This window comes from Heterocephalus glaber, unplaced genomic scaffold (assembly GCF_053883595.1).
Source record: "Heterocephalus glaber isolate CG9 unplaced genomic scaffold, H.glaber_assembly_v1.0 deba00000818, whole genome shotgun sequence".
In the NCBI taxonomy this organism is placed as follows: Eukaryota; Metazoa; Chordata; class Mammalia; order Rodentia; family Bathyergidae; genus Heterocephalus; species Heterocephalus glaber.
Window position 1 is genome coordinate 8,379,415 of NW_028258164.1, and position 19,195 is coordinate 8,398,609.

General features: G+C 51.5%; 1 protein-coding gene across 9 annotated transcripts; it reads right to left on the reverse strand.

The window, feature by feature from the left end:
* Positions 1-63: 63 nt before the first annotated feature.
* Positions 64-16,069, reverse strand: Epha1 (EPH receptor A1). 9 transcript variants are annotated; one of them, XR_015449902.1, is made up of 18 exons: positions 15,782-15,940; positions 14,752-14,819; positions 9,317-9,598; positions 7,647-8,049; positions 7,284-7,439; positions 6,608-6,952; positions 6,355-6,482; positions 5,980-6,133; positions 5,611-5,707; positions 5,357-5,415; positions 4,434-4,559; positions 3,411-3,596; positions 3,223-3,284; positions 2,908-3,114; positions 2,608-2,757; positions 2,066-2,348; positions 528-683; positions 64-440 (listed from the first exon to the last, which is right to left on the reverse strand). XR_015449902.1 is itself a non-coding variant. In XM_004860490.3 (18 exons), the coding sequence occupies exons 1-18, from the start codon at positions 15,864-15,866 to the stop codon at positions 362-364; spliced, it is 2,937 nt and encodes a 978-aa protein (XP_004860547.2). In that variant the 5' UTR covers positions 15,867-15,940; the 3' UTR covers positions 67-361. The 9 variants fall into 9 exon arrangements, 8 of the variants coding, with proteins under 8 accessions (XP_004860547.2, XP_021096583.1, XP_087063739.1 ...); XM_004860490.3 differs by having other exon boundaries at positions 67-440; positions 2,066-2,259; XM_021240924.2 differs by lacking the exon at positions 15,782-15,940 and adding an exon at positions 15,467-15,609 and having other exon boundaries at positions 72-440; positions 2,066-2,259.
* Positions 16,070-19,195: the final 3,126 nt, after the last annotated feature.

Sequence of the window (19,195 nt, forward strand, 5' to 3'; positions counted from 1 at the left end):
CATACTTGGCTCAGTGTCTGTAGCCCTTGGAGGAGAGAGAGGAATAAAATGATCAGGGGTAGGGATGAAAACTCAGTTCCTATTTATTTACAAAAATATATATGTGTATATATATATATTAAATCATCCCCCACTGCCCACCTGCCCATAATCACCTTGACTTACACCCCTACCGCCCTTTTTAAAACAAAGAGGCTCCCTCCTGGGCCCAGAGGCTCAGTCCTGGAAGAGTGGGCAGGGGTAGCACCAAGAGCCTACATGTGGTAGGTTGAGGAAGGGCCCGGGGAGTGACCATGGCCCTGCCCTTGCTTCCTTGGGAGTGGAAGGGAGAGCTGAGGTGTTTCCTCCCTGAGATGATCTCTCAGTCCTTAAATCCCTGAATACTGCAAAGAATGCGCTTCTGGTGCCCGGGCAGAGTGATTCCCATCTGTGTCAGGTCCCTGTAGAAAGGAAGGGAGGGCCTTGAATCTGAAGGCTTGGACCCCAGACCCCCTCTCACCCCAGTCATTCCAGCTGCAGGTCTGTACTCGGCTGTCAGCTCCAGCACACACTCCATGGTGTCCAGGCCGGCTGAGCGGAAGTGCAGGATGTAGCGCTTCATGCGGATGGACTCCAGCCACTCAGAGACGCTTCGATAAGGGATTCCGTCTGAGCCACTCAGGCTGGGCAGCCGGAGAGTCACCCTGTCAGTAGGAAGCTGTCGGTTATCTGCACATACAGGCCTGGTTGGCTTTGACCTTGACCTCAGCAGTGGCCAGTGAAGCTGGGTACCCAAGCAGAGAGCTTGTGGAATGAGCCGGCCATTGTCTGGACCTACTTCCTGGCTGGTTTCCTGGTGTGCTTAACAACTGCTGACAGTCCTGCTAGATGGACAGATCTAGGGAGGGTGGCTACCCTGGGTACCCCTAACAAGTAGATTGCAGCCTGTCAGAGATGACTGGCTGGCTGGCTAGGGGAGGCCCTGCAGCTGGGTGTGGTCCTGCTCTTTCCAGGGTGGCCCCTGTGTCCTGAGAGCAGCCCCCACTTACCACCTTCAACCTTTGCTGTTGTTCTTGCACTCTTGACACCCACAATACAATGAGTGTTCCTGTACGAAAGCCAGCCAGAGCCAAAAACCATTAGCAAAGTAAATCTGCTGGGGGAAAAATATCCAACATTCCAGAAAGATTAGCACATGCAGTCTCCAGTGTATGAGGGAGTTGTGCTCCAAAAGATAGTTTCAGAAGTTGGAACTTGGAGCATGTTTTCTCCCAGACAAGGTTATATATGGAGGTTTGATACTGAGGCCAGGAAGCCTGGCTGGCTCACCCGAGGAAGCACCGGAAGCACAGCCTTACCTGGCTCCCCTACCTTTCTTGTTCCTGCCACTCGTGCTCTACATTCTGGCTATGTTTTTGGTAAAAGGCAGTTGTGACCATATCCCCCCTTCCCAGGGACAGTTCTGAAAGGTGGGTCAGCAGTGCCCTGCACTCAGGAAGCCCAATCTGAGAAGTGCTTCTCTGTGCCGACCCCTGCTGCTTCCCCAGCTTCAGCCTGGACTGGATGCTGCCCTCATCCTGTAGCATCTGCCGTCTGCCCACCCTCGGCTCCCCCAGACTGGCTATGTCTTGGGAGAGCCTTCCCCAGGCCACCGAGGCTGCCCCTACTGTCCCCACCCCAGCCTCACTGCCCAGGCTCCCTGGAACAGGCGCCAGACCCTAACCTTGCCATAGCTCCAGTGTCCAGCACAGGGACCACAGCAGCGGGCACTCCAGAATTTGTTGAATGTGTGAACCTCTGCCCCACTGACAGGAATATTTCCATGGGGAAGGGGATGCAGCCAAGACCCGGATTGGGCCAAAAATCTCCCCGGGAAAAATGTGGCTCTAGTCATAGCACAATGCAGTGGCTCCAGGACAGCTCCCAGGTTGGTTAGGCAGATTGGGCTCTGGCTGTAATTTTCTGCAGTGTGGGTGATCCAGAACTGGCCTCTCCCCATCTCAGGGGAGATGCATCTGTCGCACTCTGTCTTAGTGTGCTTCCAGATCTGACCTCCGAATTCCCCTGTCCTGTCCCAGCAAGGTACCTGGGATCAAAGTTGGCAGTGGTCCTCAGGGAGAAAGGGTCAGCAAGCAGTTTCTCCAGCTGTCCCTGCAGCTGGGCGAAGGTGGGCCGACAAGCACGATCGTATGCCCAGCAGCCCTTCATGAGTTCATACAGAGCGGCAGGACAGTCCACAGGAGGGGGCAGCCGGTACCCATCCTCAATACTTTTCATGACCTACAGCAGGGACAGGTCGGAGGCCCACTTGGAGGACCAGGAGGAAACAACAGTCACACAGTCAATGCCATGGAGCCTCCGAAACAACCCTGACCAGGGTGGGAGAGACAAAAAGAACAAAGTGTGAGGGTATAGGAGTGCAAAAGATGGGCCAGGATGAAACAGGGTTACCTGTAGAAAGTGAACACGGGATGGATTTGAGAGATGAGGTCTGAGTCAGGGATTCTCTTTTTTGGTACCGGGGATTGAACTTGGGACCTTGCGCTTGCCAGACAGGTGGCGGAACCACTGAGCTAAATCCCTGGCCCTTGAGTTAGGGATTCTATGGGGAGGAATTTCCAGACTTACCTCCTGATTGCTCATATCCCCGTAGGGCTTGTCCCCAAAGCTCAGCACCTCCCACATCACAATCCCAAAGCTCCACATATCACTGGCTGTGGTGAAGATCCGCTGGGCAATGGCTTCGGGGGCTGTCCAACGGATGGGAATCTTCCCCCCCTAAGAAGGCACAGGGCAGACAAGCGGCACATGATAGGTAAGAAGTGACTGTGGGCAAGGGACAGAAGGTTACTGTGCCCATGCAAGCATGACTCCTTGTGTACATGTGCAACTGTATGAATGTCATGCAGCCATGGCATTCATCCTAACCTGAGTTTCATAGGTGCCACCAAAGTCATCCAAAAGACGAGTCAGGCCAAAGTCAGACACCTTGCAGCACAGGTTCTGATTCACCAAGATGTTCCTGGCAGCCAGGTCCCGGTGGACGTAATTGTGGTCACTGAGGTAGTTCATGCCGGATGCTATGCCATGTAGCATGGCCACCAGGTGCCCAGGGCTCAGTTGGTCTTCCCGATCCTGCAGCAGCATGAGTGAGTGAGTCAGAGAATGGGCAGGTCTCCTCTTCCCAAGATTCAGAGCTCCATGGCGCATCCCTATCCCCAGCTGGTCCTCTGTGCCCCTTACCTTCAGGAAGGCATCCAGGGCTCCATTTTCCATAAACTCTGTGATGATCATGATGGGCTTTCCTGGGACACAGAGTGCCTGCCGTCACTCTTCCTGTCCTTGCAGTACACCCTCCACTTCCAGTGGGTGGGCTCACTCCCTCCTTCCCTTGCACTCTCCCCCAACCTCATAGAGACTACTGCTCATACTCTTTGTAATGACGCCTTCCAGATGCAGAATGTGTGGGTGGTTGAACTGGCCCATGATAGTGGCCTCTCGAAGGAAGTTCCACCACTGGCCATCCGGGGACGTGTCTTTCAAGGTCTTAATGGCCACAGTCTTGCAATTTTGGTGGGGGAGGCTCAGGGTCCCTCGATAAACTTCCCCAAACTCCCCTGGGTAGAAAGAAAACAGGGTTGTGGCCTAATGCACCATCAGGCTACCCTAGGATCAGACAGTGACCCCCCCCAGTCCTCTAGCCTTCACCTCTGGAGGATCAGAAGAATGGGGTGCCTGTCCTGGGATAGGACTTGGGCTGTCCTTGGGGAAAGGACACTGCAGAACCAGCATAAACTCTACAGCCTGACTCCACTGTATTCCATAGGTAGCACAGCCCCCAGTTTAACACCAAGCCCTATGCACCCCTGGCCTTTGTTTATGAAGGGCAAGTGGGCCCAGGGATAGTGAACAAGTAACGGGGAGGCTGACCCTTGCTGCCTCTCTTACGTGCACTCCCTGATCATGGCTTAACTGGCTTGGCTGTACAATTGGCAAGGACACTGCCACGCTTTGTTTGCTGCTCAGATCCATTTCCTCTGGTGACCTGAGGGATCAGGGCAGCCCAAGGACACTGGGCCCCTGATGGGGTGGAATGCTGGCCTCGGGAGGCTCTGAGTGTCTTCCACTTTTGAGAATCATCTGAGAGCAGCCAGAGCCACTCAACAACACATCTATGTTCAGGGAGGATGCGTTTAACACTGTCAGAAACCCCATAACCACAGAGCAAAGTGTGTAGGAAGCAGGGGCTGCCCCAGGGCACCTATGTGGGGTTTTTATCATGAACCCCAGCAATTCAAGAGGACACGGAGTAAAGCATGTGAGAACTCTTTTGGAGCTGTGGGGTCAGAGGAGAGGCCAGCTGGGCTACCCAGGGAAGGCCAGAAGGTAGAGGTCTGCTGGGGGCTCTGTGGTGCCACATGGAGGGACCAGCTGTGGGGCACAGTAGGGCTCACCTTCCCCTATGACAGTGTCCACCATCAGCCAGTCTGGGTCCAGCTCCTGGGTGAAGTCAAGGGCTCCCTGTGCAGGGTCCTCATAGGCCTGGAGGTCCACGTAGGGCTTTAGCCACAGCTTGTCTTCTGGGGAGGACAACGGGTAGGGTTCAGCCACAGCAGCACCCACTTCAGGGCCCAGGCTTGTGGGGGGTGAGGAGGAAGAGCTGGTAGCTGAGCTCACTCTTCTGCACACTTGTCTGCTCTAGGAGGCGAGCTCTGCTTTGGCTCAAGAAGGAGAAGGTCTCCATTCTTAGCAATGAAGCCTCTACCTCCCAGCCTTTCTCCCTGTCTGTGCTCCAAGCTCCTTTGTCCTCACTCTCAAGGGTCCAGAGCAGTGGGCCAGAACCCAAGACAAAGCACCAAATCCCCTGCTTGAGTTACCCAATCTTCCTGTGGCTTATGACCCACACTTGGTCACTGCTTCCCTCGGTCAGTCACAGCTCGTTTGCTTCCAGATGGTCCCCCCAACTCCAGCCCCTTGGAAGACCACGTATATCATTCCACTTCCTGCAGGGCTGCCTAATGAGGTGTCAGACAGGAAACCCACATGTCTCAGAAGATGTCAGTCCCCCTACTGCCGGGCCTCAGCCTAGGTCCACAGACCTGGCCACTAGAGTTGGGGGACGCTCCCCAGAGCTCAGGATGGCCCTGCAGCAGCACCAACAGCTAGTAGATAATTGCATCAGAGCCACTGATGGGTTATTAGGGCAGAGTTAATTAACCAAAGTTAATTAGGTGGCAAAAAACACAAGAGCCCTAGGGATAATAAACCCAGCCTGCACCCCCAGAATTGAGTTGACAAATGTAGGTTCTTTGATCGCTTTCCTGTGCAACACACACACACACACACACACACTCAAACACTCAGGTGGCTGGCTCACCCCGATTGACATCGGTGACGCGGTCCCGCTGTCTCTGTTGCCGCTGCCGGTGGCCTCTCCTGTGAGGGTGGGGCAGCTTCCTCAGGGTCCCAGGACCACCTCAGTGGCCCAATGGGCCATGGCTGAATTTCCGCCAGAAACAACTGGGGCTGGGTATGTGGGATGGGTGTGGGGAGTTTTGGTAGGGCACAGGAAGGGCTACAGTGGGGACATTTCACCCAGGATGCGTAGGTGGGAGGGGCAGGACCCTGCACCTGGAACGGCAGAAGTAAATTCCAAGCAGCAGAGCCAGGCCAACCAGCAGCCCAAAGATGATGGCCACAATCTCTCCTCCGGTCAGGCTCCTGGAAGCTGTAGAGATGAGAGGTCAGGAAGCCTAGAGGCTCACACCCCATAAGGGTAATGGAAGTGGAAAGTCAGGGTTCTGGGTGCCCCCAGGGCCAGGTCTCTCAGTGGGCACCAGGTACACGTCTGTCCCCTGTGCCAGGGAGATGGGTGTGTGCATGCAGGCATGTGTGCGTGCAGTGTGCATGTGTGTGGAGAGAGGAAGGATCACCAACTGGAGTAGGAGCTGAGTTGCTTCCATGGAACAAGAATGTTTGGCAGAACAAGAAGAAACCCACCTGGAGGTGGACTCGTCCGAAACTCGTGGTCAGGGGAGAAAGGACCAGGGCCCAGTGGGGTCAACGTGCGCACTCTGACAATGTAGGTGGTGTCTGGTTGCAGCTTTGTCAGCAGGACCCTGGGCTCCAGAACCATCTGGTGCCATTCTTCGTCCTGTGGGAGGGACTTGTGTTAACTGGGTTGTGCTGAGCAAGGCCAGGGTGGAGGTAAAGGACGAGTGAAGCAGCACATGGAGAGAGGCTGGGTAACATGGCAGGGACAGGGTTCTTTGCATATTTTTGTGGTGGGTGCCCCCCATCCACACTCCATGCTAGAAATGTCATGTGTGCCCAGGCAGACACAGAAGATCCCCTCCTTCTGGGTAGCATCCTGACCTGGTTCAGCACGTGGAGCTCATAGCTCAGGTTCCCCCCAGGGCTCCGGGGCTGGGACCCTGCCCAGGTCAGCTCCAACTGCCTTGGTTCTTTCTTCAGCAGCTTCAGAGACAAGCCCGAGGGTGACTCTGGAAGTCCATAGGAAAAGAGATAGATTTGGAAGAAAAGAGGGAATAACAAGTAGCATTTCAACTGCTTCCTGCCCATCTCTGGTCCCTGGGGTCCTGGCCCCCTGCTTGTACCAGGTGCCTACCTGCCTGGCCCATGTTGATGCTGAGGGAAGCGCTGGCTGGACTGGAACTGCTCAGCCTGGACACTCCATTTTGGGATTTAATATCAAAGGTGTAGTTGGCATAGGGTTCAAGGCCGTCGACTTTCACAGCAGTTGTGGTGAGCTCCCTGGCCCCTGGGGAGAGGCGCACACCTGTCCCACAAGGCTGGCAGGGTCCCCCATCCTGTGCTGTGCCCTGACACTGCAAACATTCCACACTGTATCGGACATCCTGGCGTCCCCCCATATCGGTGGGGGGCTCCCAACTCAGAGAGAGCTGAGTCCCTGATACAGAGAAGCTCAGGTTTCGAGGAGCTGATGGAGGCCCTGGAGGAGAAGAAGAGCCATTAGTAGGTGACAGCTTTACCCTCATCCAAGCTGCTGAGCCACCTCCACCTCCTCAACCCATTACCCCAAATCCCAAAGTCCCCAAAGGTCTCAATGGGAGAGTTGACTTGCGCTGAAGAGAAAGCAGTGAAACCACATTTCTGCATTCTCCAAGGAGAGCAAGGGCCAGGGGAGCGGCTACAAGGAATTGCCTGACACCCTGGATCATATCCAATATCTGATAAGCTCTGGAAAATTCTGACCCTAATGAGAGCTCAGCAGAGGTCCAGCACCTCCTCCCAGACATCCAGGCCCTGCCCCTTGGACTCACGTGTGCACGCCTCCTGCTGGCCCTCCCCAGGCGCTCGGTAGTGGCCACTCTCACAGGTACAGACAGTGGCCCCCTCAGCCTCAGCTGTGCTGTGCTGGGGACACTCGAGACAAAGGGGTATGCCCGCGCCTGTGCGGTAGGAGCCCTGAGGGCAGGCTGGAGAAAGAAAGCAGCTCGGTCATGGTTTCTAACCCCATCCTCTCTCCACCCCATCCCACACACTGGGAACACCTCTGCATAGGTGTCCCCAGAGCTCCTGGGCATTCAAAACCTGCGCGGGAAGGAGTGTTGGCATCCTTCCCTGCTTGGCACCTGGGAGGCCTTCCTGAGTGGTCCTGGGAGTCTAATCGCCTCCTTCCTTACCAGTGCATCCCACGCCGCCGCTGCCTTCCTCATAGCCAGGCTCACAGATGCACCGGCCCACCGGCACCAACCATTCGCCGTCAGGGCTGCAGTGCATGAGCGGTGCACCCGAGGGCCCAGCGCTGACCTGCGCATGCGGCAGGCAAGCCCCAGCCACTTCGACCAACCCGGCAGGTCCAGGAAGGGTGTCAGGGAATTGGGCCAAGCCGTACACAGTCTCAGGACAGTGCTGGTAGAACACCCGTACAGACACCAAGGCTACGCAGGCACCTGGGTTGTGGAAAGCGAGGTAGAGGCCGCGGCGAGTCAGGCGGCCCAAGGAACAGCGCTCCATGTTCAGCTTCACGGAGCCAGAGGCGAGGTCTCGGATGGTGAAGCTCTGGTCTGGAGCCACCGTGGTTACCTGGGAGGAAGGCGGAGAGGAGAGGGAACGGTGGGAAGTCATGTTCATTCCCACATAACAGGAGTGGCTGTTTGCTTAACACAGACTGAGCACCCCTAAGCCGAAAGTTCAAAATCTGAAATGCTCCCAAGTCCGAAACTTTGTGTCTACCTGATGCCACAAATGGAAAATTCCACACCTGACCTCATGTGCCTGGACACAGTAAAAATGCATGTGCACTAAAAACATTGTGTAAAAGTACCTTCCAGCTACGTGTATAAGGTGTGTATGAAATATAAATAAATTTCATGTTTAGAATTGGGTCTCATCCTCCAGACATCTCAGTCTGCATATGCAAATATTCCAAAGTCTGAAAAAATCAGAAACATTTCTGATCACAAGCACTTTGGATAAAGGATACTTAACCTGAACTTTACAATTTACACAGCCACACCTGGAGAGCTTATATGTGTAAGGTATCAGGTGAAGCATTTTGTCTGTGTTGCATTAGCCTATTCAATAATCCTATGCGGTAGGATACCTTCTCATCTCTATTAACAGATGAGCAAACTAAGGCTAAGAGAAACTTGAGACCTCATTTGAGATCACACCGCTATGACATGATGGGGCTAGGAAGAGGGACTTTATAATCCATAAAATTTCCACTATTAGGAGGTGTTCCGAACCGTGCTGCAGTGAGGCGATCAGTTATAGAGTGTCATACTTAACTTAGGACTAATAATAAACTTTACAACATTTGCTCTTTGGGTAGAAATGAGAGCACATTCCATAATAATATGCTCCTTATGGTTTTGCATTTCTGTGTTTCCTGAGTAAGAAAGGGATGACATTACAGATTGCTGGCAGGGAGTTGCCCTACTATAAAACTCAAGCTGAAAAACTCACGGGATGTGTTGCAAATGAATACTGTATCATGGTGGCTGACAGAAAAAGTCTCAATATGTCTGCACCACGTTCCTTCCTCTACCGTGGCATCTGGTCGTCTCACTGCGTGCCAGTAAAAAAGCCTTTTGGGACAGACAAGGGTGGCCTCAGTATCATTATTTTTGGATGAGGAACCCAAAGCTTGGAGCCCTCAGCAGGTACAACAGAGGCACTCAAATCCAGACTTTCTGGTTTCTACTCCCACATTCTTTTCATGATTCTACACCTGCACTCCCTTCCTGTCTCTGCCACCTTCTTTATTTTCTTAGCTGAGCAGGGTCATGGTCAGGAGCCAGGCAGGGATCAGTGTCAGCACCATGATGACACAGAGGGGCAGCAGCACCTTTTGGAACAAGGGCCGCCGCAGCTGGATGCCCACGTCCTGGTCGCTCTCCATGTACAGAAGGTTGAAGGTCTCCTTGCAGCCCAGAGGCCTGGATCCCCTAGGGAAACTCTTGCAATCTCGCACGGTGAATTGCAGCTCTACATGCACCCTAAAAGCCTCCTCTCCTCGGTAGATCCAGTTGGAGCGAAGCCAGTGGTCAGTGTCTCCGTTTTCCTGCAGTGGGCAGTCCTGGTACATGTACAGGGGTGTCTCCTTCAGCATCTGTTGCACCTCACTCCACTGTGGGAAGATAATCAGAGTCAGGGACCAGAGCTGATAAAGAGGATCTGCCTAACCCAATCCCTCAGCCCCAGGACAGTAGCTTAAGTGTTTAAGGTTGCAGATTTACTTGGACATAAGATGGGCAGAAAAATAGCCCCTTAACCTAGCTAGCCCTGGTCCCTGCAGTTCATCTACTCCCATCCGAACTCCAAGAGTATGAGTGCCAATTTTTACCCATTCATCAGAAGTGCCAGATACCCCAAAAGCAAAGCTCATTCACAAAACCTTTCTGTTTGTGTAAAGAGGAGGAGCCTTACTTTTGGAGGGCAAGAACAAGCACAGAGCTGTCTCGACAGGGGACTCTCGCCCTTTCCTTCCAGTTATAGCCATTACCAAAATCAATTGGAACAGTTGGCTGGACTCCCAGGCACTATCAGGTCTGTCCTCCTTAACTTCTTTTACATTAAAAGAATTTTAAAACCTAATAATGACGGCGAGCACTAATATAGCACTTCCCACAGGCCAGTCACTAGTTTAAACACTTTCCATGAGGAGGCAAGGTGGTGCAGCTTGCCTAGTGGCTGGGTAACCTGCTCAGGTGTGAAAAGCAAAACCATGAAGCCAGGTGTTTCAGGCTCCAGAGTTTATGCTCTTAATTATTATGCTTCTGTGTGCCAATTATACCTTGAAGAAATAAAGACATACACAGAATAAAAAGGTTAAGTCCCCCCATCCTTCCACCCTTTTCCCAGAGGCAGCCACTCTTAACCATAATAAAACTCTGCAGATCATTTTCAATGCCTGCAGAGAAAAGTCTAAGGGCTTCTGAGCTGTGTTTTTAACATAAATGAGATCATACCAGTGTTATTCTGTAGGATACTTTGTATTTTAACAAATAATGTCTTGGAAAGAAGTCTTTATGACTATAGATAGAACTATCCATCTATAAAGAGTATCCTATTGTATGTCTGTAATATAATTTATTCAATCATTCACTTTTTGTCGGCCATTTAAGTTGTTTCTAGTATTTTTTTTAAGAACACATACAGATTAATGTAAGATTTCTATATTATTGCTGTATCAAAGGGTGATACACCACACATGTTATAAGATACTGCTAAATTGTTCTCTGAAAGACTTCACCAATTTACAATTCCATCAAGGCAAGAGTGCTTACTACTTAAAATTTCATCGACAATGGTGTTATGGCTTGTGTTTAGATGTCCCCCAAAAGTGATCATAGGTGGGGCTTTTTCAGAGGTGGCTGGATTGTGTGTGATGCTGGAATTGATTCTTGGTGCAATGCTAGGCTCAAGGGCACTAGAAATAAGTGAGTGCTACCCGCCCTAAGTAGTTTGGCTAAGATATAAGGGACAGAAAGAACTTCAGGCATCGCTTGTTGCTTTGCTACCTTCTCCCCACCATGAACTGTTTCTCCTCTGCCATGCCTGTCTGCCATCCACCCTGCTTTGGAAGCCAGCCGATTATGGACTGAAACCTCTACAAACTGTGTGAGCTAAATAAACTTTGGGTGTTGAGTATTTTGTCTCAGCAACAAAAAAAGTAACTAAGACAAGTGGATTTTTTTTTTTTTTTGTACCAGGGATCAAACTTGGGTCCTTGTGGTTGCACAGCAGGTGGTAAAACCACCGAGCTAAATCCCTGGCTCTTAAGACAAGTGGATATTAATGATCTTTTTACTTTTTGCCAATCCTACAGGTCAAAACAGCTTATCATTTTAATTTACATTACTTTGAAGAGGCTGTGTTGTTCTCTTTTGTTTATTGGCTATTTGTATTTGTATACAATATCTGTTCATAACTTAGCCTGATTTCTGGTTATCATTTTATTATTCATTGGATGAGTTCTTACATGATATATACATTAATCATTTGCTTAATATGGATGTTTCAAATATTCTCTGCCATGGCACTAATTAATGGTGTCTCTTATGTGAATATACATTTAACATTTTTACATAATAACATGATTTGGGGTTGTGTATTTTGCATAGGAAGTGTTTCCATTGTAAGGCTATAAACATCTTCTATCTTTTCTCCTAAAATTTTTATAGGTTTGGTTTTTAGGTTTACATTTTAATCTCTTTATAATTCATTTTGTGTGTTTGTGTGTACAGTGTGGAGAGATGTCTTTACTTTCTGTTTTTTTTTTTTTTTTTTTTTTTAATAACAGATCTCAGGGCCAGGGATTTAGCTCAGTGGTTTTGTCACCTGCTGCGCAAGCCCAAGGACTGGAGTTCGATCCCTGGTACCAAAAAAATAAAAAATAATAAATAAATAAATAAATAAATAAATATCAGATCTCTAATTGTTAATTCAGTGACTAGTTGATGCTTTCGGGGCTCAGGACACACAACCCCAAACATACTTCTTTGACATATTTTGAGCTGATTATTCTGAGAAACTAGGCACAAGAGTAGCTCTGTGAAGCAGTGCTTTGGTATAACAAATTTCCATCTCTGAAGGAAATCTACATTAGTAAGGCATCTTCTATTACCCAGAGACTTATCTGCACAGAAGGTGGCCTTTGTTTATCTGCTTCTATGGGTTTGTCTTATCTCCCCACCCCCAGCTTCTTTCCACACCTCTGGATGGCATGAAAGCCTCAACCATCTGACCTTCCCTCCAGTCTTGTCTTCTGTAGACCTTCTGTAAGTACACATCTACTTAAAATAGTTTTTGTTGTTAATTTATCTATCATAGGTTGTTAGTGAAACCAGAGTAGGTTTTTCTATTCCCCTACAATACTTTCCAACTTGGTTTGCAATTTGTGTCAACTATATTCATTTCTTTTCTTTTCTTTTTTTTGAGACAGGGTCTCACTATGTAGCTCAGGCTGACCTTGAACTCTCTATGTATCCCAGGCTGGCCTCGAATTCACAGGTATCCTCCTGCCTCAGCCTCCCTCCGAGTGCTAGGACTACAAGTGTGCACCACCACGCCCAGCCACCTATATTCAATCTTTTTTGTTTTGGTACTGGGGATCAAACTCAGGACCTTGAGCTTGCCAGGCAGGAGTGGTGCCACTGAGCTACATCCCAGCCCTCATATTCAAATATTACATATGTGGAGATGTTTTTGGACTCTGTGTTCTGTTCCATGGGCCTGAGAATTCTTGTCAACACCACATGTTTCAACTATTGTTGATGTTCTGATATCTGGCAGTAGGATGTGTCTACCATTTCTTCTTCAAGAAATGTTCTCATTCCTTAAGTTTTTTTTTTTTTTGGCCAGATGAATTTAAGAAAATAGCTTTCAAATTTTACAAAACATTCCATTACTATTTTTTTTTTGGTACTGGGGATCGGACTCAGGACCTTGCGATTGTGAGGCAGGCGCCAGAACCATTGAGCTAAATCCTCAGCCCCTTATTACTATTTTAGATGCTACCCCATAACGTGATAAAAGCCTGCAGCCCTAAGACAGTTCATTTTCCCAGAGTGTTTACTCCAATACAGTGCAGGGACTTTCCTGCCTACTCTCAGTGGTGTGGAAAGGCAAAAAAAAGCACCATTAATGAAGAATGTTGGTAGTGTGGTGGGGCAGAAATATAAGCTGCTGTGAGGCACATATTTCTGCATTGTTTTTAAGTTCAAAGATCGGGCAAGGGGTGTTCGTCAATGAAGTGGCCATAAAAAGCACCTGGAGTCTGCACCTTCCTTCCAGGAAGGCGTGCTGGGTCGGGGAGCTGAGTGGAAGAAGACAGAGGCAGGGGCAGGTGGACAGGGTGGTGGGTGGTCAATCTGCAGCTCAATAACCAGATTGCTAGGGCTGCAGCTGGAGCCTGGAGAAGCAGATGTTCCCAGCTGTAACTGCCTCTCCCAGTGCCAGCAGTGACAGATGGGGGAGAACTGGCCGGCCAGGAAAGAATCTTTCACTCAGCACTTGGGCACTACTGGCTGCTACATGGGGGCACCCGGGGGATCTTGACTCTGAGTGTGTGTGTGTGTGTGTGTGTGTGTGTGTGTGTGTGTTTTGAGAAAAAGGATAGGTAGGACAAGCAAGGTAGGGGTGGTTGTGCAGCACTGCTGTTATTTTCTTCCTGCTCTGGGACTGCAAGGCTATTTTCTCAGCAAGATTGAGAAAGGGTCCTTCCTTTCTCTCTGGCCCAATTAGGGAAGAGCTATGTGGGTAGGGGTAGCAGAGGCCCGTGGGAGCCAGCAGATGGACCTGTAGCCATTGTCGTGGGGTGATTAGGTGGTTTTTGGGACACGGCGCCTATTCAGGCTGGCCTAATCTGAGATTCCCTAAACAGCCACTCCTGGGGGATGTATTAGGGTTTAGTCTATTAACTATAATTATAGGCCACTCTGTAGGACAGCAGAGAATGAAGCCAGGACCCTCAGACCCAGAGGGAAGGAAAGACAGCAAGTAACTCAGACCCCAGAAAGACTGGGCTGAAGTCTTGGGACAGTAAGGAAGAAAACGCCCAGGGAGCAGGATCCAGGACCAGCGAGTCTGTCCACTGAGGCAGCTCCGGAGGTTCTGCGACCAGCTCTGCTGAGTGGCAGCAAGGGTGTTCTCTGGACTTCGTGTCCAAATACACTCTCTGGATCCACCCACAACTGACCTCTGCTCACTAGGTCTGAGGGACACCTGGGAGGGAAGGGACTTGGCGCAGGCTCTCCAGCTTCAAACACTGTTACCGCTGGTGCTTGGGAGCCTACCTGGGTGGTATGGACACTATGCCAAGGGCTGGGAGACCCCAAGGGGAGCAGCTTTTAAAGTGTTGAAAGCTTTGGGTCTCCTCTCCAGCAAAAAATGTCCACATACGATTTCGAACACACCTGAAACCAACCCATGCAACTCCACTGGGATGAATGGAGCTGAGACTGAGGATGTTTCCGGTGTTTCTGTCCCTTCTCAAGCCAGGCCCAGCTTGCTCACTGCATGGGCACTCTCCCCCCAACCCACCCCCAGGATTATTCACCACGGACCAGCCTGGGGGGAGGAGTTGGGCATTCCCCACGGGGTGAAGTCTGACTTCCCCAAATCCCATTCAGGAGGCACTGACTTGGCTTCCCCTCCCCCTCCAGGAGGAGACACTTCCAGTTTTTCCTGCTCTTTTCTGTTCCTCCACCCACCTCTCCGCCCCAATACCCACTGGCCTTCACCCTTGAGCCTCCCCAAATCCTTCCTCCCAACACTCACCCCATCCTCTGGGGGGTCCAGCAGCCAGCCCAGTTCTCCTTGTGCAGTGCTCGTGTCCATCAGAGTGACTGAGGTTGGGGGGAGAAGAGCATGCCTGTCACCTTTGCGAGAGGGAGGAGGTACCCGTGCAACCCACATTCCTCACCCTGGGGCCCCAGCCCGGCTTCCACATCCTCTTCCTAACATCTTTGGCATCCGGAGGCTTGGGGGAGCAAGAGGGCAGCAAGGAGTGAGGAGCTCCAGGGATCACAGGGCCTGAAGAGTGTGCAGGAGCTGGGCAGAGGGAGGCAAGGGCTGGAGCGCTGGAGCTCTGACCAAAGTCAACACAGGAAGCAAGAGCCCAGCAGCCCCGGGGAAATTTTTCACACTCAGGCCCAGTGGAGGGTGGCAGGTGTGGCCAGGATCCCATCTGCTGCAGAGCGGCAGTGGGGTTGGTGGGAGAGCTCGGCCTTGGTCGGTCCTTGGGACCCTGGAAACTCTCAGAGTCTGATGTCCACTGTCAAAGGTCTGTGATTGGGGATGTGAAGTGGGGGTGCAAGGCCTTCCTTGGATTTTGGGAAGTGTAGGACACAGGGTTGGAGAGGCCTATTGGGAGCCTCTGAGTCCAGGGTTTGACTCCTGTCATCTGGGAAACCCCGGATCTCAAATCCTAACCCTTTCCCTCGATGGCAGATCACCCTGACCCCTGGCCTAGGCCGGCAGTGGTGGCTCCCACCTCGAATTAGAGAGGAGTCCAACCTCGCTGTCAGGGAATGAAAGGGTCCCCGGTGGCCGGGGCTGGGTAGGGGGTGTGCAACTTCCCAGCAATGGTAAGGCACTCCTACCCCCATGTAAAAATTGCTGGCCAGCAGGGATAGGGTGACTGACCTGTGAGACCAGCAGTTTGGGGTTAAAGAGCAAAGCTCGGCCTGGCCAGTCGGGGAGCTGGAGGACGGCGGCGGGGGCGGGGGGGGGGGCATAGGACCGGCCCGGGTACTCGGCTCCCTCGGGGAGAGGCGCGGGCCGGCGGGCGAGGGGCGGGGGTCGGTACCTTCCTCGGCGTGAGCCCCTGGGCACAGCGGGGAGCAGAGCAGCTGCAGCAGCAGCCCAAGCCCCCTCGCCCAGCGCCGTTCCATGGCGCCGGCCGGGACCTGGGACCTGGGCCCCGATGGCTGAGCCAAGTCGTGAGGCAAAGGGGGAGCCGGGCAGGCCGGGTGGGGGCGGGGGGCGGGCCAGGGCCTGAGGGCGGGGCCTCGGCCTCACCTGCTTTACCTTCTTAAAGAGACAGGAGGGCAGGAAGGAAACTTGTCAGACTGGTACCAAACTTGCAAACCTGGGGACGTCTTGACCGGAATGAGACTGAAGGCGCCGCCTAGTGGGCGGGACCAGGCATCGACTAACCTTTCTCAATTCCCATCCTAACCCCAATCCAGTCTTGATTTACCCCGGTTCTATCCCTGATGTGACAACACCCTGGTATTCCACCCTCTGCGTTTGTGCAGACCCTAGACCAAGAAAGGCGGCACAGCGAGAGACGCGTCAATCCCCTGGTGCAGGAGGCTTAGCCTACCGCAACGCTAGCAGGCGCAACCCCCAGCAAAGAAGGGGCGGGGGCGCAGGGAAGTGGAGGGAGGGCAAGACCAGCCGGCGGGGTGCAGCAGGGGAGTCTTGGGGAGAAGCTGGCCCTACCCAGGTAGTCAGGCAGAGTTTGGGAGAGGCACGAAGGAGCAAGGGCCTGCGGGCTGGGAGCCTGGAGGAGCACTTGGGGAGTGGCGAGGAGACCAGTTTGACTGCCTGGGCACAGATTTGTCTTGGGAGCTAGGGCAGGAAGGCAGGTGCGGGCCGGTGCAGGGAAGGTCTTGGTAAACACGCGAAGACTTTTGAACCTCACCACGCAGCAGATGTGGGGAGCTGGGGACCGTCCGGGCACAGGGGGCGGAGATGCCCTGTCCCGTGGTGGTGTCAGCCCCAGGCCCTCCTGTTTGGTCTGAGACCGCCTTACTTACTTTCTACTTAGCAAATGTGGATTCAGTCTCTTCCGTACATGCCTTAAGCTCTGAAAGCACCCCCTCAACAGTTAAGATAGCCTCTGCCCTAAACACATTCTTAGTCTGAAAAATGTTGGAGCCCAGGGCACAAAGCTTTCACACAGATGGCTAAATGGCAGACAGGAGCGAACCCCACTGAGGTGCAGAGACACAGTGATCCCAAGGGAGCAATGCACCCCGAAAGCTCCGCTCCCGCGGCCCCTCCTTCCTAAAACCCTTGTGGCTTCATCCCATTTGGGGGACTTATTCACAGCTTCCTGTCATTAAAATTGTTGCACATTTTGGTCACTGAAGGAAGGGAGGCGGTGAATTATAGTTGCTTACGTATTTAAGAGTTAATTCTCCTCCCCCCTTTTTATACAAACATATAAGTTGAACCCACCCCTCCCCCCAAAAAAGATAAACCTGGCCTATAATTTCTTGTCTTGCCTCTCTTTATTGGCATACATAAATAAATGCAATCCATGTATATTAGTTAGAAAATTCATGTTGAACAGAAAGATACTAAACAGAGAGTAGAACTCTCCCTCCTCCCTCTTGCTAGTGTCTGCTCTCCCAACTTATATACCACCCACTCTTGTGGCTGCTTTCAGGACCCCTTACCCCACGCACGCACTATTATGTATTTTCTCTTCCCTCCTTCTCTCTACCCCCCCACGCATACGTTTAAACTATGTGTGCAGAAGGGCCCATGTGTCACCAGGGGCCACTTTTCTGATGCTTTGGGAAGGAGGAGAAGGCTCAAGCTGGCTCTCTGGGGTCAGAGCTGTGTGATTTCAGTGGGGAGGAATGGGCAAAGGGTGTGAAGCCATAGAAAGGGGGGATGGAGCACAGGGCTGCTAGGAAAGAAGCCAGACCGTGGTGAGGTAATGCGCGTGCTTCTTGCTGTAGTTTGTTAAAGTTAGAAGACCCTTGGGATCCCAGAGGTTTGGGGAGGGGGGTGCACCATGCTGTGAGAGCGGAGACTGAAGCTCTGGAAAGAAGCCTTGCCTTTGCTTTTGTTCTCTATGTGGGTCTGAAAGTCTCACATGTGGAAAATGAAGGTCCTTCTCCCTCCATTCAGGATAATCTCAATTTGACATTTCTTCCTTATGTTCGTTGGGAGAGGAGGCCTGCCCTCAGTTTTGGTCTCTGTCTTTAAGCAAAGGCACAGCTGTGTGAAGTTATTTATACTCTGTGGGCTCCAGTTTTCCTAGTCCTGCATGGTCTCTGAGGCCATTTCCCAGGGTGAGGGCAAGCCAACAGGGTTCTGAGTTAGAAGACAAAGGCCATCCCCTTCACTTTCTGGTGCCATTGTTTCCCTACCTAGAATGTGGCATTGATTATACCCACCTCATAGAGTGGGTATGATGATCGAAAGAGGAGAAAGTGCTCCTTTAATTGTCAAGTACCGAGCAAGCATTAATCTGCTAGGTGAATTGGGGAAGGCTAGGACTTGCCTTCCAGAGCAGAACAACTTCTATGACTAAGATATCATTTCCCCCCCTTAAAATCAACTTTATTTTATACTGTGCTTAAAATAAAATTGCACCTTCCCAAGAAGATAGTTCGGGGGACATCTGGGCTCGTTACTGCCCTGTTACCACCTCAGTCAGGACAGACAGTGCTTCTATCCCCTGGAAATCTCCCTTAGCATCTCTTTGAATCAGAGCCACTTCTGGCCCCAGGTGTCTGTCAATATAGATAAATGTGGCCTTTTCCAGAATTTCACGTCATCTCTGGGATCTGGCTTTTCCCCTTCAGCATGATGCTCCCAAGATCCACGTGTCCGGTGTTTTCTCCTTTTTATTGCTGAACAGTATTCCCTGTATGGATGCCCTAGGACATCGTTAGCAATTCAAAGTCAAAACTGAAAATTCTATCTCTGCTTTGATCTTATAGGAACCACAGGCCTCATAGCTGATTGGGCCTCCCAGGAGGGCTCTTATTCAGAACCCAGTGACTAGCATCTTTATTCTCTTGTCAGGGAGAAAAATTGAGTCTCTGTAGCCTGAGACCTCCTGGGTTCCCGCTTGTTCCTGAAGCCTTGATCTTCACAGCACCATGTCTGTATTATCCTCCATTTTCCTCCCAAGCTGGCTCCTTTCTGATCAGGGATAAGGTGAAATTACACCAAAGTCTTTTATATTCATAAGGCTCTGGTTAAGATGCAACTTACATCACCTGGAGGGTAACCTAGTAAGCTGCTGCTAACCACTACATGACCATAAGTGCAAATTAATTTATCAGATTAGTATCAGGTCTCCCAGCAAAGGCTTCTGTGGATGGAATGAGAACAACTTTGTTGGTTGCACGGGGCTGGCCCACACTTGCAGGCAGCAATATTTGGGAGACTGTGTGGGCAGTGGGAGGGAAAGAACCAGCTCTCCCCGGTGCAGTGTTCCGGTGGATTCCGCACATCTTTGATCACAAGCCTG

Bases quoted from the DNA above. Each gene is read 5' to 3' on its own strand.
- Epha1 (XM_021240922.2), bottom strand. From the start codon at position 15,581: ATGGGGGTAGGAGTGCCTTACCATTGCTGGGAAGTTGCACACCCCCTA. The intron at 5,708-5,979 runs GTGGGTTTCTTC...TCATCTCTACAG, and splicing joins TCGGACGAGTCCACCTCCAG to CTTCCAGGAGCCTGACCGGA. The intron at 2,758-2,907 runs GTTAGGATGAAT...GTGCCTTCTTAG, and splicing joins GTGGCACCTATGAAACTCAG to GGGGGGAAGATTCCCATCCG.